This window comes from Bicyclus anynana, chromosome 18 (genome assembly GCF_947172395.1).
Source record: "Bicyclus anynana chromosome 18, ilBicAnyn1.1, whole genome shotgun sequence".
NCBI classification, from domain to species: domain Eukaryota; kingdom Metazoa; phylum Arthropoda; class Insecta; order Lepidoptera; family Nymphalidae; genus Bicyclus; species Bicyclus anynana.
In genome coordinates, this window is record NC_069100.1 from 2,065,303 (window position 1) to 2,088,078 (window position 22,776).

The following is a 22,776-nucleotide window of genomic DNA, read 5'->3' on the forward strand; positions in this document are numbered from 1 at the left end:
CTTAGCGCTATCAAATTGTGAATAAACTGTAAATAATTTTATTATTGCTAAAATATGGCTTTTATGATCCTTACAAATTGAAGGGAACTTAATCAATTAGCTTAAAGACATAGGTTTTATTTCATTTATTTAGTTCCACAGGTTGTTTACTTAGTTACGAGGTGAGAATTGCTTGTGCATTTTTTGACACTTTAAAACACAACTTGTTGGATGGACTGTACAAGCAGGCCAAGCAGCTAGCTGTCAAACTTCATTCGATATAATCGAGAATACACTTTAAATCTTTTACAATTAGGTCGATTTTCGCGCCTTGTTTATATGAGAAGAAATAGAGTACGCGGCGCCACTTGCATGGCGATTGACGATGTAACCTGAAAGCCAAGGTCAAATTGATAGACAAGGGAGTTTTTTAGGTTAGTTTTTTATTGTTCGCTACATAAACAAAATATTTGAGCGCCTACTATTCCGGTGTCCTATTACTAAAATAATTACATAACAATGGATATTATGTGAATGTATTTACTTTACTGTAGCTAATTATTCCCATTGATTAAGTTCTTTGTTTTTAAAACTAGTAATATTTTTGTTGCTCTTTGAGTTTCCAATGCTATAATGTTGTAAAGTAATAAGTAATGAATGCTCTAAGTATAAGTCTATGTGCATAGTATTATGCAGTTCTTGTCTTATAAGCTTTTTTTGCAAAATAAAAATAACTAATTATTACATATACCTTTATACTCTACATTTACAAAGAATACTGTAATAAAAAGAAAAAAAACACATTTATAAACATTTATTTGCATATTATATTACAAAGTTACTTATTATTGTATATTGTATTACGAAGTTAGTTATGTTTTCTCTTTTTCCCGCCAGCACTGTGAACATCGCCGCCTTTTCGTTTCCCGCCTTTTTTCTTGTCCGCCATTTTGTTTGGATTTCCTTTGAAGTTTTTCTTTTTAAACTTTTTATTATTTCCTTTGTGTCCGAGGATTTTTTTGTTGTACCCTTTGATCCATCTATCTCTGTTATCCTCCCAAGCAAGTTGTTTTGTGCTTGCATTATCTGTGTTGGAAACAGCTTGACTTGAACCTTGTTTTTTGTTTGATGCTGTCTCTTCTAATAGAGTTGAGAATTCTTCAGCTGAAGCGAATAATGAACCCAAGTCGTCGCCTCCTGTAAAATGAAATTTGTTTTAATAAACACCAAAAAATAGTCAACATATTAAAATTTTATGCTAAGGTATTTGGTACAAAATTTACAAAAGTTAAGATGTGGAATGTGACCAATGATATTTAATACTATAGATGTGTTATATGCCTAAAAAATTACTGCAAAAAGTGATCCGAATTTAACTAATTTTGTGTTTAACTCCATTATATTTACGTAAATATAATTTTTACAGTTCCTAAACACACAACTCAACAAAATGAAATTAAGACAATTCTGCACATTTGTCTGCCTCAGTTTTGATGTGCTAGAATCTCTAGTATAAAATATCAGTGGGTGTGACCCCAAATATTCGTTATATTGACTAAATATTTGCTTAATGTGTGTGTATTAAGTCTTAAGTTTTGTCAATTGAAGGTATAAATCTGTATTTGTTTAAAAAAAATACCTTTTAGTTTCATTTTATTTTTTGCTGATTTTTTAGAGGGCACATCTATTTGTTCATCCTCGTCACTGTCTTCAAGTAGTAGTTCTGTAATAAACACAAAAATATTTATATTTATATTATATTGAAAGGCAAAAAGGGGATTTTGACATTAATTCTCAAAATTAATTAATTGCAAATACGATTGCTCAGTCTATTAGTGGCTAATGACCACCTGTTCAGAAGGCAGGTTTAAGTTAGCTCGACCGAGTTAGATAAGCCCAAGGGCACACTACATGCTGTTGAGTATCTCCACCAAGTATGAGGCTTCAATATTGGTGAGTGTGTTACATCTACTGTACCTTGTTCCCTGTCGATAGTAGTAGGTCTTATCATTAGCAGCCAATGATGTTAGAAGAAAAAAAAGGTAGATAGGTTATACGCGGACCGCAAGTGGCATGTTAAAAGCATGTTAATTAGCAAACCTGAGCTCAGTTGTTGACAACTCCGCTAAAATAATTTTTGTGTGACAGTTTTAAACATTGAATGTGGTTTATATAACCCATCTACCTCTCTTTTTCTATACATCATAGTTATAGGCCCATTTTAACGGGTCACTACTACAGTTCCTCCATTCAGGAGAGGGGATATGGAGCTTTGACCCACAATGCTGCTCCAATGCAAATTGGCGGTTAAGGGCTATCAGATAGAATAGAATAGAATGATAATGATGGGGATCAATGGCTTAATGTACTCTTCGGGGCAAGGGGGTGAAACATCAACGACTTTCCAATGTCCGGCTGAGAATTAAAATTTAAAATTTCTTAAAAGCAAGTAAAACTCAATATCTCATAGCCTGAACCAACATGCCAGTCAGTAGAAGTAGGTCTAAATAATATTTCTCCTTATTAAAAAAAATATAAGAATGATGCGAATGAAGAGAAGAGAATGATCAGATTAATGTCTTAACTTAAAATGAGTTCCTAAGATTAAGGTTGCCTGGTAGAGATCGCTACCAAGCGATAAGGCCGCCTTTTGTATTCTACTTCCTATGTTTCTGTATCGCTTATTCTCTAATTATTATGGTGTACAAATAAAGAGACAGACCCATCTCAGTCAGTCATTACGAATCGTCTCGCTAATAGGTTTGACGACTTCCAGCCTCCCGAACAAGCCGGTTTCCGAAAAGGCTTTAGTACCATAGACCACATCCATACGCTGCGGCAGGTTATACAGAAGACTCACGAGTATAACCAGCCACTTTGCTTAGCGTTTGTGGATTATGAGAAAGCCTTCGATTCGGTGGAAACCTGGGCAGTGCTAAGGTCATTGCAGAGATGCGTGTTTCATAATCAATTAATATAAATATAATTGTTTAAGAACTAACCATCTTCGTCACCAGACAGCGCAGGTTCGTCCTCGTCACCGGATATGTTTAGTTCGCCGTCACTGCCATCTGTGGACGAATGGAATCAATGATAATTTTATACTATAGTATACTAATCTATGCTAATAACTACTAACACTAAGTAGTCCACTAACTACTAAACTGCAAACAAATACTTACCTTCATCAGCACTATTTTCACCGTCCACATCATCATCATCGCCGTCATCATCGCCGAGCTCATCATCACTCTGTTTGTCACCTTTGGGACGTTTCTGTTTCGTCGCTGCCATTTCTGCCAGGTAGTCTAGTTCCTCGTCGGACTCTGAAAAAATACATGACTATGAGAGAGAAACGAATATCTTAGCATTCCATGGATTCACCGAGCAGGTGCTGAGTCCATCGCGTGGTAGAGTAAAACTCCGAGCAGAGTCCTGAACTTGTGACTACAGGATGTAGGGTTAAGAAATTTCTTGACGATCGATCAACACTCCCTGTTCTCTGTTCGTGTTGTTCTCCCTGCCTAGCCAAATTTGGTAAGATCCTATTAGAGCAGCTTTGGATACCCGTTCTAATATAGAACTCTAGCAGATTCAAATATACAGGGTGTCCCGTGATTAATGGATAAAACATGGTAACAAATGGTAGATACACCACCAAATTATCTAAAACTAATTTGAATAGTTTTCCAAAAATCCCTAGGGTGACAAAGATATATTTTTTTTCGGAATTTTCAAATTTTTCTTTATAATGTTATAATGTACAGGCGCGCACGCCGCAGCCTGCTGCTCCTCGGTTGCGCACCTTGCTTTTCAGGCGTAAGTATTGAGACGTACATAGTGTATGCTGCGGGGCAACATACACTATTTAGACAGTCGATCTGAAAGAGTAAACTCCATTCGTGCGTCGGAGCTGACACACACTTTTTTTTTTTTTTCAAAATCTTTCAAAAAAAAAAAAAAATTCAAACCTTGTGTAGCCTTGGTGCCGGTGAAGGAGTCGAGGTACTGTTCGAAGTCCTCGCTGGTGACCGACTCGTTGTCACTGTCCTCGTCGTCAGAGTCTTTCACATGGCGCCGCTTTTGTAGGAAACTGATCAGAAGTGGGATAAAAATATCATAATATATTGTAAATAAATACAAGTTGTTAGATATATATTGGAAAATGTCATTTCATTTATGGGGCCTTATTAATTAAATTATTAATTTAAGTTTATAAAATAATGTTATTTAATTTAAATTTATTAAATAATGTTTAGTAGAGCCTTGAGTCTAGTATCGACTCGGAGGGCGTAGGTTCGAATCTAGTTCGAAACATGCACCTTTAACTTTTCAGTTGTGTGCATTTTAAGAAATTAAATATCACGTGTCTCAAACGATGCAGAAATAACATGGTTTGTTATCATCGGAAACCTGCACACCTTACATTTTACTTAATTCTCTGGGTGTGTGAAGTCAACCAATCTACATCGGGCCAGCTTGGTGGACTATTAGCCTAACCCTTCTCATTCTGAGAGGAAACTCGTGCTCAACAGTGAGCCGAGTATCGGTTGTTATTGATAAATGATTTGTTATCTCCCTTAAAATTATCCCTCAATGAATGGTCTACTTAGTACTGAAATATTTTTTCAATAAAACCCATACTTTCCAATAATAGTGCTAATTTTGTCAATAAATGCTACAAAAAAAAAAAAAAATTTGATTACTCTATTACAAAAATAGGATTCTTACTCGTATAAAAACTTCTCGTCCACAGGGATCTTCTTGGCGTCTTCGTTTAAGTATGTAGACGAGATCACTGACACACTTTTGATACCTAAAAACATAAACAATTATACAATCTTGTAAGAATACAATAATCACACTATCACATCACATCACACTATCACACTGTATCATCACATCACATCATACTATCACACTAATATTATATAGGCGAAAGTTTGTGTGTAAGTGTGTAAGTATGTTTGTTCCTCTTTTACGCTGCAGCTACTGAAGCGATTTGGCTGAAATTTGGAACGGAAATAGATTTTACTCTGGATTAACACATAGGCTACTTTCATCCCGGAAAAATCCATGGTTTCCCGAGATTTGTGAAAACTGATGATTTTGATGATAGGAATGTTTGTTACTTTTTCACGCCTCGACTACTGAACTGAATTAGCTGAAATTTGGTATTGAGATATATTATAGCCTGGATTAACACATAGGCTACTTTTTATTCCGGTTCCATTTTATCCATAGTTCCCGAGGGATTTGTGAAAAACTAAATTGTACGCGGACGAAGTCGCGGGCGTCCGCTAGTATAGACATAAAACAACAATAAACTGCAGTATATAACGAATTAAGATGTTTTTGTGTACAGCATTTAGTACACCATACAAAACCACATATAAAGATATTTGTATATATACAATACCAATTCTTTGACAAAGATATAGTTGTTCTGGTATACGACTAGTATCTTGGGAAGCTTGGGAAATATTTCAAAATAAATTTTACAAAGTCATGTGTACATTTACATCCTAAAACAAATTATGCAATAAAAAAAGAGTTGCCATTTTAGAGATATCCTTTTATACATAGGGACCGTCGAGATATGTGATATATATTGGTAAAAAGGTTCATGGGCCTCATTATAGCCTCAATAGCTCAACGGTAAGAGCGGTCGGACTCATCACCGAAGGATGGTGGTTCGATCCTCACCCTGTTGGTCTATTGTCGTACCCACTCCTAGCACAGTCTTTTCCGACTAGTTGGAGGGCAATGGGAATATTGGTCATATTATTAAAGATATGGCAAAATTTCTTTAAAAAAAAAAAAATATGCAGAATTTTTATAGTGTTAAAACCATTTAAAACCCTTATGCGCGACACTGACCTGCAAGTATAATTTGAGGTTAAATAAAAAACAAATCTCACCCTTCGCAGTATAGTTTCTCCGTATAGCAAACTTGGGATGCGAACCCTTGACCCTCTTGACTTCGCCTTCCACCTGCTCGGTTGCACGTTTCTTCGGATTCTTGAACACGAATCGGTCCAAGAAACGGATCCCGGCGAAGTCTTTGAGCGGGTCACCGCTGTATTGGATGATTTGTTCTGTAGCAAATGGAACATAATAGGGATGATGACAGTTTTTTTAATTATATATAAATTAAGAGTATACTAATAGCAAAGCAATTTTGTAAAAGGAACAGGGTATCTGTGATCATTACTTTCGGAGCTACAGGAATTTAAAGAGTCAGATTTGCTGCGCTGCCGCGGATCCCTGAAAAACGCCCCATACAAAATGGTACGAATTAATGACGTCGTAAATTTCTAATATCTTTGTTATTTATGCGTTTATGTTTATTGTTCATATATTGAAAAATGTCACATTTAATGTAAGGAAGCAAATACTATATAAATTTTCATCTAATTACGATAAAAGATTTTTAATAGATTTTGAAATTTTATTATCTTATTATCGTTCTACTAGATTAAAAACTTCTTTTTCATATTTTTTCGATACGTGATTACGCGAAAATTATAGTTTTTGACAATATGAGCCAAAACGCCTGTCGTCCATGATGGTCTATGTTTCAACTGATTCATGACGTCACTAAAACAAATCACTTACAAACGGAGCGTTTTGACAAAAATAAATCCCTTACAAACGACAAAATTATTAGTTAACAATTAGTTTTTATTAGTAGACGTTTAGTGTGTGTTAGTGACTTCACAAAATGGGCGACAGCGTTTATGATTTTGAGAAAATCAGCCACAATAGGCTACTTGCCTTAAACTGAATTATGGAAGTATTAATTAATTATAAGCTATATTTTATATAACCAGTATTAATATAAATGAAAAAATATCAACGTAATTTTTTTTCCGCCGAAACACAACACATTAGCAAGTGACGTCATTCATAGAAATAACAGCGTGATTGGCGTTTGCAGTGATGTGATTATATCACGTCACCGCAAGCGCCAATCACAAACCGATGCTGTAGCGAATGACGTTACAGTTTACGATTGGCGTTTGCGGTGACGTGATAAAAATACAATTTTGTTTTATAAAAATATTACAATTACGAGATTATTTTCACAAATAAAAATGTGATTAGAGTTTCTAGGCATTTAAACTGCCTATATGCAAAAAATCTTCTTAGTTTTGTACAGCAAGCGAGTAGCCTGTTATAGCGGAGGGGTGCGACTGTGGGGGTCTTAAGACACAACTCACCGTGTATCAGCTTGTCGGCGAAAAGCTTGACGGAGGGGTGGAAGTGGTTGGCCAGCGGCAGCAGCTCCACGTACGCGCTGCAGTGCGCGCCCGAGTACGCAGGGTTGCGTGCGTACGGACTGTACTCTGTTATCACCTGCAAATATATAAAAAAAAAAATGATTTAGTTGGAATTTGTTACAATGAGATGAGAAACGGCCCAGTGGTATGCGCGGTGGATTTACAAAACGGAGGTCCTGGGTTCGATCCCCGGCTGGGCAGATTGAGATTTTCTTAATTTGTCCAGGTCTGGCTGGTGGGAGGCTTCGGCCGTGGCTAGTTACCACCCTACCGGCAAAGACGTACCGCCAAGCGATTTAGCGTTCCGATATGATGTCGTGTAGAAGCCGAAAGGAGTGTGGATTTACATCCTCCTCCTAACAAGTTAGCCCGCTTCCATCTTAGACTGCATCATCACTTACCATCAGGTGAGATTGTAGTCAAGGGCTAACTTGTAAAGAATAAAAAAAAAGCGTATTTTAAAAAATTTCTACTATTGTTCGACAATATGTCTGTCTTGTCATAAGATATGTTGTTGACATTTCATAGCGTTTTCGGTGTACTTTTCTATAATAACTTCCTCAAGATGGTTATGAACATACCAATGCACAAGTTCAAGTAATGTGTTAAGATTACTAAACAATTGACAAATTCTTTAATGATACAGATGCTTCGAGACAATTGGATCAGATTTCATCATCACATGGAAATTTTTTAATTATAATATATATTTTTTTAAAGAGCAACTGTTGAGTTTATTGCCTGCTCTTCTCAGCGTAACCTGCCTTCCAAACCGGTGGTAGTCTTTATGAATAGTGAACATTTCAAAATGCTTGTAAACTATGACTACTTGAATCCTAGGATTACATGAATCAGGAACATAAATAGCCACAGAAAAATTCTACTAATATCATAAACGCGAAAGTTTGTATGGATGTTTGGATGTTTGTTACTCTTTAAAGCCGCTACTACTGAAGCGATTTGGCTAAAATTTGGAATGGAAATAGATTTTACTCTGGATTAACACGTAGGCTACTTATTATCCCGAAAAAATCCATGGTTTCCCGAGATTTGCGAAAACTGATGATTTTGATAATATGAATGTTTGTTACTCTTTCACGCCTCGACTACTGAACCGAATTAGCTGAAATTTGGTATTGAGATATATTATAGCCTGAATTAACACATAGGATACTTTTTATCCCGGAAAAATGGTTCCCGAGGGATTTGTTAAAAATTAAATTCCACGCGGGCGTCCGCTAGTACTAAATAATTACTAACTCTATCCATATTTATGCTCTTCTTCAACTGTATGTTGGTGGTAGTCTCCTTATCCTCAACATCGTCCGCCTTCTCATCAGGCTTAACCTTGGCGTGGTACCAGCCGGTAACGGCGGTTGCACGTCGTTTCTTAGGCTTTATGTTGCCTTCCTCGTCGATCTTCAGGTCCACGTAGGCTTCTTCGTCATCATCTGAAGACAAACATTGGATTAAAACTCAGACTAATTACATAAGGACAGACGAATATCATAGCATTCCATGGATACACCGTGCAGGTGCCGGGTCCATCGCGTGGTAGAGAAAAACTCCGAGCAGATTCCTGAACTTGTGACTACAGGATGTAGGGTTAAGGAATTCCTTGACGATCGATAAACACTCCCCTGCTCGTGTTGTTCTCCCTGCCTAACCAAATATGGTAAGATCTTATTAGAACAGCTTTGGATACCCGTTCTAATATAGAACTAGCTGCACTTCTAGAGAGGCCAAGGTCTTTAAGCAAGTTATAGAGAGATTTTGCTGGTAATCCTCTCGCACCTACTTTGGCGTACAGACTAACGACATAGCTATTTTTAGTTATTTTATTTGTTAGGTCATAATATTTATTCACTTTTATACTGTGGTCCTTTGGAATGTTAGTCTCCCATGGCACAGTAAGCTCTACAAGTACTAATCGCTTAGTTTGTTTGGACAAAAGGAGAATATAATGATTTATTTATTTTGCTATCATCCGCGAAAATTCGGCGAACCCATGCGACAACGTCACCCAGGTCCGACAAAATACTCTCTACGTACGTTTCACCCCGAAACCGGAGCATCCTCAGGAGATGTTGACTCTACAACGTGCAATTGCAAAGTACAATATTACAATAGTAAGTACAATATTTAAAAGGAGAATGTTTGGTCTAGATCTCGAAATAACCACATCCGATGGGATTTTATAATGTATCGCACCCAAATTCACAAACAAAATTTTTTTGAGGAAAACAAGATTAGATTAGGTCTCATATACTAAACTAGAAGTTGTAGATCATTGACAACTTATAGGCTCCTTATTATACCTACCTATGAGCAGATCTCTCTTATCACCATGCAGAAGGTCAATCTTCTTTGACTCCACTTTAACTTCTTCTTCTTCTTCATTATCTTCTTTTTTACTTCCTGTGTCTGTTACTTCTAACATTACATTGTCACTTTCGTCTTTTATTTCTTCTGTAGTTTGTTCTGTTTCTGGGTCTTCTTTGATTTCCTGGAATATTAAAAAAATTATATTATTCATCTTTTACTTTAACTGCAGTAGTAAAAATTTTAAATATATAAACATATTTTCCCTGATTTCATTGTTTTGTCTGACCGATAAGGACTTAATATTCAAGAATTCCGGAGATAAACCTGGATAAACAGATGATATTTCATTTGTGTTTTAGTATCGTGTAAATAACTAAAAGCAATTGAGAAAGCACTGTAAATAAATAAAATTGAAATGACTGTCTGTAATTTTAAAATCACAGACAGTCATTTCAATTTTATTTATATCTACACTAATATATAAAACTGAAGAGATTGTTTGTTTGATTAAACGCGCTGATCTCAGAAACTACTGGTCCGATTTGAAAAATTCTTTCAGTGTTATATAGACCATTTATCGAGGAAGGCTATAGGCTATATATTATCCCCGTACTCCTACGGGAACGAGAACTACGCGGGTGAAACCGCGTCAGCTAGTGTATTTATATAGATACAAGGTATAATGTATATGTTACCTCTTTTAGTTCCCTTTTACTCCAAACCAGTTTGAGCGCGTCTTTCTTCTCGCTACTCTTCAGAACTTGCGATATCAGGAACAGCATCCCGCAAGATTGTGCAGGATTCATGTAACAGCATAACTGTAAAGAATATTATATGAAAACTTTTTTGGCTGGTGAGAGGTTTCGGGCGTGGCCAGTTTCCACGCTACCGAAAAAGACGTACCGCCAATCGATTTAGCGTTCCGGTATGATGTCGTGTAGAAACCGAAAAGGGGTATGATTTTATCCTCCTCCTAACAAGTTAGCCCGCTTCCATCTTAGACTGCATCATCACTTACCATCAGGTGAGAATTGAGGTTGTAGTCAAGGGCAAACGTGTAAAGAATATAAAAAAAAATAACTTATATTCAAACATCCATTAATACTAGTAATTCTTGATAATCGCTTGGAAAATGGTACCACAAAGAAGTTGAACTTTTTCCAACCACAATGTTAGTACTGAAACTAATTGAAAAGGCGACTGATTAAATGAAAAATACTTTATTTTATAATAAAATCAAAGATCAGAAACCAATATAATAATTGTCAAACTAGGTAACTTAAAGTCAAATTGAGTAGGTATTTTAAACTATGTAAACAAACAAAAACAGCTGACTCAGGGGTGCTCAACATTTTATCATTATTTACGAATATTATCATGAAATAAAACTTCCTGTGATAAACAAATATTTTTTTAATTCTATATTCCTATATAATATATCCTGTTATTTATCAAACAGATAATGCTTCACTTATATTAAGGGTTCCGTAGGCAATAAAGAACTCTTATAGTTTTGTTTCTTTATTATGTAGAAGCAAGCATAAGGTTTCCTCGACATATTTAAACACATTAATCAAAACGGTTTTCTCGGAGGACGATAAGGGTGATTGATTCGTACGTTTCTTTTTTGGTGACGGAAACAATAGCAACGCGGAATAACTGCTCCGGCTAGTACCAGGCTCCGGTTCACTAATTTTCGTACTAAACTAAATAAAATTAATTAATTAAACTGATAAAAAACCCGACTGCATAAATGATAAAAAAACTGAAAAGAAAAAAAAAGCTCAGTCCAGAAGTGTAGAAAACAATTAGAAAACAGTCGGGACCTATTATATTGAATAGAATGATTTTCGTCTACATTTTTTATTAGGTCCCGACTTTAGTTTGATCAATTTTTATATCATTTATGCCGGGTTTTTATATTTGTTTAATTAATTAATTTATTTCACACTTTTTAGTTACGATAGATGGTGAATTTCGGATTTATTGGTTACGTTTGTTACAAAGTACGATAATGTATACCTAACTCCAACCGAAATTAAGTAAATATTCAAAAAATCTACGCAACCCTCGGTGGCCGAATCCGACTCGCACTTGTCCGATTTTTATAATCAATATATTTCTTTTAGTCTATTTTAGGTGTTTTATAACTACACTTCATAAACCTCGCACCTTATAGTCGTCCGCCTCGCGTATTATGTATAGATTTAATTAATATTAGAATTAATAAATAACGTTTTCCTAATTGTAGTTTTTTTAACATGGCCATGATATACTATTTTGAAATTCTCACAAAAATCCCTTGAATTTGATTCGCATGTTGCAATATTCACAAAAAAAAACTTCACCCCGATTCTATAGCGTCTCACAGTCGTCTTGTTGGTTTTTTTTTTCTAATTTCACCTATCTAAGAACACTTGGGTTATTAAAACAAATCTAACGTTATCTGAATTACGTAAATCCGTTCAACGGTTTGGAAGATATGAGGTAATAAAGAATATTACATACATACATACATACAAGATACGCGCGAAAAACATAACCCTTCTTGCAGTCGGGTAAAAACAGTAAACAAACAACAAATAAACTATAATTAACAATAACAACGAAACGAGAACAAAACGAAATAACAAAAATTACAAGGGAAGAAAATACGCACGACAGACTGGATTTAGTTAACGAATCATTAACGAATACGGATATATAAGTAGGAGTATTAGTCATAGACAGCAAATAAAGTAGTGTTCTGTGCTGTGAAGTGTGAACTGTCAAATGTCAAAACTTCTTTCACTTATTAATACAAAATCAAAAAAATTATCATAGTCTATGGTAATTCTGCAATAAATGAAAGGTTAAATTCACATTAAAATAAAAGAAATCATCGTTTTAATTACAACTTCTTTCTTCTTTTGATATGAAAATACGACATTTATAAAATAATTAAAGTTATAATTTAATTTTATAAATGCACATTTAATACCCATAAAACTCAATATCTTTATTTTTCATAATGGTTTGTGACTCATGTCTGCTTGGGTTATTTTTATGTCGTTTGTATTGTTTTTGTGCAAACTCTATATATTTAACATAGAGGAATTAGAAATGGAAATGGATCGCACCCAAATGCAGCAACAAAATTGTCTGTCGTTTTTTGAAGGGTACGAGGTAAACTCAGTCATCGATAATATGTAACAAAAATAAATAATAAAATATTTAACAAGAATAATATAATCTGTACACAGAATATTAAATTAATGGATCGATGTTTTGCTGTTTGTTCGTTCGTTAGAAGAATAGTATCAATTTTTCTTTTAGATATTGTTTTTATTACAAATTTATTATTTATTATAATTATGTTTTTGATGAACTCCGTGGCGCAGTGGTATGCGCGGTGGATTTACAAGAAGGAGGTCCTGGGTTGGATTCCCGACTGGGCTGATTGAGGTTTTCTTAATTGGACCAGGTCTGGCTGGTGGAAGGCTTCGGCCGTGGCTAGTTACCACCCTACCGGCAAAGACGTACCGCCGAGCGATTTAGCGTTCCGGTACGATGCCGTAACCGAAAGGGGTGTGGATTTTCATCCTCCTCCTTACAAGTTAGCCCGCTTCCATCTAAGACTACATCATCACTTACCATCAGGTGAGATTGTAGTCAAGGGCTAACTTGTAAACAATAAAAAAAAAAATCTTAGATTGCATCATCGCTTACCATCAGGTGAAACTGAAATCGAACGTCACGTCATCTTTTAGTGAATTAGAAGTTGTTGACCATTTTTCATGCCATTGAACTACTTACTACACAAACCGGAATGATTAGGGAGTTTTTTCAGTCGACGAAAACGATTACAACAATGAAACATCGATACGATATAAGTATACACGCGTTAGATCGTTGATTGATTGACAGAGAGGTAACGTCTTGCGAGGCAGGTCCTTTCCTTCTATAATTAGTCCAAGATAATTAATTAATTGTATGTGAATCCGGGCTCAAAAGGGCTAGAACCCAGAGCCGTAAAGCTTATTATTAAAAATAAAATGTATGTGAATCGAAACGAAAAGTGTCGCCTAAAAGAACCTTTTTGAGTAGTGATATTGTTGTGTAAAAAGCCTAAAGTTGTGGACTATAGGTTAGAAGGTAAATGACGAAGTTATGAGATAACAATAATAAAAAAATAATGATTTTTTTTTTGAAATCGAAACAACAGTAAAAACTTACCTGTAACAATCTCTTTATGAACGCCGTCACTCGCGGGATGTTGCTGTCCTGCTTCACGGACTTGTAAATGAGCGAGAAGAGTAATGCGGAATGTGTGGTGTTGAATATTTCAGCATTTGTCAATTTCCGGTACAGAGCCGTGTAGTATCTAGGACAAGCATCAATACATACAAATAAACCTTTTTTTAGAGTTCCGTAGTCCACAAGAACCGAAGAAAGGAACAGAAATTAAGCTTTTGAGAGCTAAATTTTATTTTGGTTAGTCAAGTGCCCCTCTACCCTCTCTCATTCTAAGGGGAGACTCGTGCTCAATAGTGAGCCAAATATGGGTTGTTAATGATGAGCACCACCTAGGGGCCACATGTAGGTTGAAGTCAACTAGGGTGGTAGGTAGTTTTCTTGTATTGAAAAGTTATTATTTTTTAATATAGAAATTAGTTTTAGATAATTAAGTGGTGTATCTTCACTCACTTGCGTTTTATCCATTATCTAGCAGACGCCCTCGACTTCCTCTGCGTGGAATCTAGTTTTTCACAAACCCCACGGGAACCATAGACTTTTCCGGGATAAAAATTATCTATCTATCCTATGTGTTAATCCAGAGTAAAATGTATTTCCATTCCAAATTCCAGCCAAATCGATTGAGTAAACATACATACACACAAACTTTCGCATTTATAATATTAGTGTGATTATGTAACACCCTGTATATATGTAATATATGTAAAAGAACCTCACCTATCAGAGGTGCCTTTGCTAGCGTCGCTGATATGGTACAGCAGGGCCAGCGCGTGAATGGCCACATTGAGGCTCGCCAGGTGCACCAGCCGGTGGATGGCGTCCACGTGGCTGGCGGCTTCGGCCAGGCGGTCTTTGTCGGCGAACGGGTAGGCGCGCTTCACGCCCGTCAGTATGGCGGACATTAGACGAGAGTCTATCTCACCCTGTATACAAATTAAATTAAATCTTTTTAACAAAAACATTTAACTGGCTATAAAGATGCATTATGGTACGATGTAGTGTAGAAACGGAAAGGGGCGTGGATTTCATCCTACTCCTAACATGTTAGCCCGCTTTCATCTTAGACTGCATCATCACTTACCAACAGGTGAGATTGTAGTCAAGGGCTACATTGTAGAGATTAAAAAAAACGAGATTAAAGATTTTCTGGCACCGCCTTCAAACCGATCTATAGAAAGGACCCTATCCTACTCCTATCCTACCCCTCCCCTACCCGTAGGTACCCTACCCATACCCTACCTGTACTCTACCCTGCCTTGAAAACTTTCAAAAGTCCCATATAAATAAAATTTTACCACCTCTTCTTTTTATTGGTGGTGGATAAAAAAAAATTAATGTCTGCATACCAATATTTAGCTTGCTAACTTGAAAATTGTGAAATGCTCCATTTAAACTTCCACTACCCATTTTAGGGAAGTAGGGGGTTAGAAAGAAACAAAAGTAGTCTATGTCTCTCTCCATCTTTTCGACTATCTCCACTTGAAAATTCACGTCAGTTCGACGCTTAGTTTTGCCGTGAAAGACGGACAAACAAACACACACACTTTCACGTTTATAATATAATCAAGTATGGATTATTATATTGTCGAATATTAATAAACTGGCCGCTGTAAAAATGGAGTAATTTTTCCCGTTTTCCCGACATTTCCCTTCACTGCTCTCCTCCTATTGATTGTAGCGTGATGAAAAGTATACTATAACCTGCCCAGGAGTATGAAGAATAATTGTACCAAGTTTAGTTAAAATCCGTCGAGTAGTTTTTGTAACGAACAGACAAACATACAGACGAAAATTTTATTGATTGCATTTTTGGCATCAGTATCAATCACTAATCACCCCCTGATAGTTATTTTGGAAATATATTTCATGTACAGAATTTACCTCTCTACAGATTTTTTATAAATATAGATAGATTTTGTAGTAGGTACAACTATAAATGCCTATTTTGTATTCAAGTACTAGTTATAAAAATCTTACCTTTTTGATAGAAGCCTTAAAGAATGCGAAGTATATTCTTATCAAGTTCTCAGCTATTCTACTGTCATCCTTGCCGAGGTAGAACTGGTTCAGAAAACATATCCCGTAGTACTGCGCGCGGGGCGAAATGTTCGACCTGCAAACGATTTAGATCAATTTTAGTAGTAATACAACTTTATGAGACAGATTTCGTTTGATAAAGTAATACTATAGTCGGAGGATTAATTCCAGTCAGAAAAATGACTAGTAATTTTTGACACTGGAAAGTTTTTGACTAGTTTTTCTAGTAAAATAACATTTTAGTGACAGTTGCACTTATCATTTTACTGACTAATTAATAGTCGTACCTACTATTTTGACAATATCGTGTCAATATCCGCATCGTACATATCAGATGGATCACATCAAATAGTTTTAATTACACACATAGATTAAATATTAATAGGCAGATAGAGCGCACGGAACACGACGGTGTAGTAGTAGTTCCAAATACAAAATTCAATGACTTTTTGTGTTCACAGCAGATAGAATCTGTACTGTGAATGTGGTGCAGTGTGGAATGAAAACGATGTGAATCTGTGGATGCCTGCCTTAAAGCTATCCAAATGACAGTATACAATTAAGGATTGTGGGTCTTCATTGATATAAAAAAAAAATTATACTTGGACATTTGAGGGTCTGGTGTTTGGATCCTTGAAACCTATTACAATAGTATACACTTATAGTCTTGCAATATTGTAATAGTCACCTGAACAACATTTTCTCAATCTCGGTGAGCACAACAGCCTTCATGTTGGGGTGGTTGTAGAGCAGTTGGCACAGGTGGTAGATGACCTTGGACGCCACCGCCTGGCTCGGGTCTCCCAACTTGTTTATTATGTTACTTAGCAGCATCTGAACAAAAAGTTAAATTATTTAAAAACTAGACGACGCCCACGACTTTTTCCGATTGAAATTTAGTTTTTTACAAATCCCTCGAGAACCATGGATTTTTCCGGGATGGAAAGTAGCATATCGTCCCTTAGCTAACAACACCGCTCAAGTCGAAAATTGGCGGTATTTACATTTTGATGCCATTGGATGAAGCTGCGCATTGCGCGTCGAACCATTGGTCTCATGAAATAGATTTCAGAAAATCAGAAGCCGTAATTCAAAAAATAGTAACAGCGCTCAAGTCGGTTGGCGTCGTAACACCGCACAAGTCGTTAGTCTGTCATACTTTTCGCGCGAAAATACTTTAATGCAATAATTCCAATTATTTATTTTAGATTTTGAATAAAAAAGATAACACTAGTTCTTCTGACACCAAAGTATGCAATTCTCTTACTAAATATGAAACTATTGCAACACCAATAAATAATCAAAACTTTGGGGAGTCCATAAAAAGTATTATAAGTAGCCAGGATAATGTAAACACAATATTTGACCAGAACATAGACTATTATTACTAATTATGATTAATATTGAAAACATTGACATTCACAATCTACAAGTTGTAGAAAAAGTCGGTGATGACTTCTTTGATCTGCAAAATATACCGCCCGAATTTGCTACAGTAACCATCGAGTATCTTCAGCCTTCTGCATTGAATGTAGCCAATATCTCGGTAGAAAGTGAGAACGTTGTACAAGAGCTACGAAATATTGACATCAAAGCTTTCCCTAGGAATACTCAAGACCCAATTTCGGATATAGTAATTAAAACAACCCAAAACAATATACAGCAATCCAGTGTCTCTGCTACTCCATCACTAACAAAGTGGTCATATGCAAGATACATAAAACCACCGTGCACTTCTGCGTTTTGCAAGAAATCCAAACTCTTTTTTTTTATTTTATTCTTTACAAGTTAGCCCTTGACTACAATCTCACCTGACGGTAAGTGATGATGCAGTCTAAGATGGAAGCGGGCTAACTTGTTAGGAGGAGGATGAAAATCCACACCCCTTTCGGTTTCTACACGGCATCGTACCGGAACGCTAAATCGCTTGGCGGTACGTCTTTGCCGGTAGGGTGGTAACTAGCCACGGCTGAAGCCTCCCACCAGCCAGACCTGGACAAATTAAGAAAATCTCAATCTGCCCAGCCGGGGATCGAACCCAGGACCTCCGTTTTGTAAATCCACCGCGCATACCACTGCGCCACGGAGGCCGTCAAAGCTCAGGTCATGTGACAACATAAACGAGCAACAGCGAAAACATTTGTTTGAAAATTTCTGGAAGAACATGAACTGGGAGCAGCGAAGATCATTTATAACTTCTCACGTTAACAAAGTACTAGAGAAAGTTACAAAAAATCCAGAATCCAATCCAAAAGAACTGATAGTCGAACTTACGTTTTGACGATTGATAATGTACGTCGCCAAGTCTGTAAAAATGTTCTTGGCCACTCTTGGAATTAAAGATTGGTTTATAAGATATTGGTCGACAAAAACCGATTGTGCTATGCCTCTCCCGGTGTGTCTACTTCAACCAGTAATCGCAGGTTCCAGGAAAAATTTAAGACCATGTCATCAAACAACAACAAATGTTGAAAAGTTTTTAGCAGATCTTCCAAAGATGCCGTCGCATTACTGACATTATTTTTGAAACTCAATCTGAGCCTATTCCACCCAAAGAAAGATCAATGCGACGTTTGTTGCAGTCATAAAGCTGAAAATAACCTTAAGCAATTGATCTCAACAATGTGATTCTTAAGATTTAAGTTAAGATGCCTTTGTTATAAAGAATGTTAATTTTCTTGAAATATTTCTTAATAAAAACTTTTATTTGCAAATCATCTTTTAATACCTTAATCCATAACATTTTCACAAACAACACCGCCTAAATCTAATAAAATATCAGTCAACACCGCTCAAGTCATAAAATTAAAGTTAAAATAAAGTAAATCGTTAAAATAAGTATAAATAATTATTTCTTAACCGGTAACTAAAGAATGTATTAAGTAGAACTAGAAAAAAACCAGAGATTTTTTAAAATATACAGTTTTTTACGTCTCCTGTAAAGTTTGTAAAAATGACTTGAGCGGTGTTGTAAGCTAAGGGACGATATGTGTTAATCCAGAGTAAAATCTATTTCCATTCTCAATTTCAGCTAAATTCGTTCAGTAGTTACGGCGTTAAAGAGTAACAAACATCCAAATAAACATCCAAACTTGGTGAATCCATGGAATATTAAGATATTTGTCTCGTAGGATGTTAATAGATAAGAATATTATAGTATTTTCACTCTGGCTGGAGAATAGGTTTGGTAGAATTGCATTAATGTCAAGTATGAATTTCTAAAAGCTATGAAAAATCAGGGAAATGACATAATTGAAACAAATCTATTGACACTGCACATTCAGTATATTATGTTAAATCCACCAAATAGCTAAGTTGTAAGAAGGACCAAAGAATGTGTCTGTATGCATATCACCAACAAATCCATACATATAAATATACTGTAAAGAACACCAAACACCAAAATTAAATATATCTAAACTCACCTACTCTCACCTAACTCTTACCAAAATTCCTCACAAAGTATAGTGGATTTTAGTTAAAATTCTAAATTTAGTAAATATAAAAATTCGAATAAATACCTTTTCCCTTTCAGGATGATGCATCAAGAGGTAGGACATAGCACTTACAGACTTCTCCTTGTTGGCATCCACCGAGTCATGTGCAAACTTATTTAATGCCTCCACATATGCTGTAATATACATTGTTTTTTAATTATAACAGTTGTCTATGCCATACTATCACTATCACACTAATATTATAAAGGCGACAGTATGTATGTAAGTGTGCATATGTGCGTTTGTGTGTTTGTTCCTCTTTTTTGCAGTGGATGAAGCCATTTGACTGAAATTTGCAACTAGTCTTATAAAGCACTGTCTTAGCTGTTTGTTATTTACAAAAACTTTAAAGTTTTTTTTTTTAGTCTTTACAAGTTAGCCCTTGATTACAATCTCACCTGATGGTAAGTGATGATGCAATCAAAGATGGAAGCAGACTAACTTGTTAGGAGTTTCTACACAACATCGTATTGGAACGCGAAATCGCTTGGCGGTACGTCTTTGTCGGTAGTGTGGTAACTAGCCGCCGAAGTCTCCCACCAGCCAAAGTTACACATAGTTTAGTGCCAACAGAGTAACAGAACTCACTTCCATACAGCTCTTTAAGCTGATCCTCATAGTACCACAGCTTGAGGATGTTTCTCCGAGCCTGCTTGTTACCGGATGTGATCTCATCTATTTTGTCCAGCGGGTGCTGTTCAAATGTACGTAGCTTGGCATCTGGTATGAGCAACTCAGATATAAGAAGCTCTGATAATGCATCTGTAAATCAATATTGAATTAATGTTAAAAAACTTAAATGTTTTTCATTTTACATGCATCACAAATCTGAAAATGTTGTAGAGATTACCAAAATAAAGTTGTAAAGTGATCAATATGTTCCAATTGATCATAGTTTAAATCTTTATATGGGTAAATAAATATGTACAAAAATTGGAAGGCCCTTAAATGGGTGATCAGCCACAAATGTCTTAAAGCCCCTAAAGCAAATTATTTTAAAACAAAACTTGTTGATTATTATATTATTATTAATCTTTGAGCCTTACCAATAATGACAATCCCATCTTTCTTTTTAGCTGGTTTGACGCCATTTATTAGATTCCTGAGTGCTGTTAAATTGTATATTGGATTATCCTAAAACAAAAATCATAACGTAAAGCGTCAATAACTCCACTGTTAAGGGGCCAGGCTTCATCATTGTGAGACTCAATAATCTCTTAAAACTTTTTTTTGCCATTGGAGGGAAACAGGAATGTTGTTCATGTCTAAAAGATATGGCAAATAAACTTTTTAAAAAAATATATCCTGTAGACTAATTATTTGACTACTTGCAGAAGTGTCATCTATCCGTCTACTCATTTATTTTAACACTAAAATGTATTATGATTTGCAAGATGAATCATGCCTTTTCATTTTGCTGGCAGCCCTCAGATTACAGAACCAAAGATTTCAAAAAACTATTCTAGAAACTAAAAAATAAAACCATACCTGTATCAGTATAGTGGCAGCTGCAACTCTGTCTGCTATAGTGCCTTTTGTCAACAGTGTTTTAGCCCACTGATGGTCTGATGAGCTGTTTTTACCACTTTCTGTAATAAATTAATATAAAATTAAATCACTCAATTGAATCCACTACTGTAACACAATCTTATCTATACTAATATTATAAAGCTGAAGAGTTTGTTTGTTTGTTTGTTTGTTTGATTAAACGCGCTAATCTCAGCAACTACTGGTCCGATTTGAAAAATTCTTTTAGAGTTAGATAGCCCATTTATCGAGGAAGGCTATAGGCTATATATTATCCCCTCATTCCTACGGGAACAACGGGAACCACGCGGCGTCAGCTAGTGGTTAATAAGATACTAAGTGTTTTGGCTCATCGTTCCCACTTTGCAATGCAAAGTTATGGAATGCTCTGCCAGCTTTTGTTTTCCCTACAACCTACAGGCAGAGTGTCAGGCATGATTACAACCAATTGCTAGCTACAATGTTAAAAAGAATGATCAGAAAAATAGCTATGAATTTATTAAAATATGTATCGTAAGAAAACGGTAGTCTGAGAGAAATGCATCGATACTTGACTATTGTCAGAATTATTTGGTAAGTTTGTGTTAGCTCGTGCTGAGACTAGGTGGCACGAGTTGTTCTGTGAAGAGGTGGGTTTAGTATATCAATGACTTACTTGTTTCATAAGCCAATGTGTCTCCATGCAGGGCACTGTTGGCTTCTCGCCTCAGCTCTTCAACTTTTTCAGATGATAAACTATTACTGACTGCTGATGGTTCTTCTGGTAGCTAAACATATAAATAAATTGATTATATATTAAGAAAACTTTGAAGTGGATTTAAAAATATAAACATCAATTTTGAACAAGATTAGGCTAGTTAAAATTCACAACTTTTATCAGGACAAGTTAATTCATCATCACCATATCCGCTGATGGACGTCCACTGCAGGACATAGGCCTTTTGTAGGGACTTCCAAACATCAAGATACTGAGCCACCTGCCTGCATCCAGCGAATCCCTGAGACTCTCTTGATGTCATCAATCCACCTGCTGGATGGTTGACCAACACTGAACTTTCTAGTGTGGGGGTCACCATTCTAGCTCTTTGGGACCCCAAAGTCCATCGACTCTTAGATCTATGTGCCCCGCCCATTGGGGAGAGATAGAGAGATTTTCCTTGCCTAACCGTCACTGCAATACCGAAGACAACCGTACGGCATGCGCCTAGTACCACCGCTCGACCGTACCACTGGGCCGCAATCATTAAGCCGCCGGCAGCCTCATTATGGCTATAACGATTCACGGTAAGAGCTTCTACAATAGCACCACAAAATACAGGCACAAAAATTGATTATTCCATAAACCATGTCACCCATGGGAAATATGGTAGCCAAGATAGAATTGCTTTTTCCTGTAAAGTTATCAGGCAGTTACATGTATACCTGTTGAAACCACTTCTTTTTGTCTCCATACTCCAAAGAGTCTGCAAAATGTTTAGCGATCCCATAACCTTTTTTTTCATCCGCATTTTTATCAACTTTCCCGTAATTTGTATACGCTTCATCAACTAGTATGTTCTCTTCAAATCTTTTATGCTTCATTGTTTTATATTATAGCTTTAATCAGGGCACATATAATATTAAATTCATGCAAAAAATATTATTTCAAACAATATAAACAACAACACGTGCATGACAAATTGACAACACAGACGTCAAAATTCAAAATTCAAATCACATCACCGTCAAAAACAAAATTCAAATGAAGCACAGACAATGAATTGCTTGACATTCAACTACAAACATAGATACTCTTCTACAAATCATATACCATAGAGCACAGAATTATAAGATCCATAGAGCCTAGACTAGAGGCGTAGAGTAATTAACAGAGGAAAGCGTCTCACATCAGA

General features: G+C 36.0%; 1 protein-coding gene across 1 annotated transcript; it reads right to left on the reverse strand.

Moving 5' to 3' along the window:
* Positions 1-778: 778 nt before the first annotated feature.
* Positions 779-22,578, reverse strand: LOC112058127 (CCAAT/enhancer-binding protein zeta). Its single transcript, XM_052886714.1, has 21 exons — positions 22,307-22,578; positions 21,540-21,651; positions 20,846-20,946; positions 20,404-20,491; positions 19,946-20,119; positions 19,382-19,491; positions 16,549-16,694; positions 15,801-15,936; positions 14,541-14,746; positions 13,803-13,950; positions 10,283-10,405; positions 9,585-9,768; positions 8,523-8,713; positions 7,203-7,338; positions 5,901-6,077; positions 4,711-4,795; positions 3,951-4,072; positions 3,162-3,305; positions 2,982-3,050; positions 1,619-1,702; positions 779-1,176 (listed from the first exon to the last, which is right to left on the reverse strand). Exons 1-21 carry the CDS (start codon positions 22,463-22,465, stop codon positions 848-850), a joined length of 3,024 nt encoding a protein of 1,007 aa, XP_052742674.1. The 5' UTR covers positions 22,466-22,578; the 3' UTR covers positions 779-847.
* Positions 22,579-22,776: the final 198 nt, after the last annotated feature.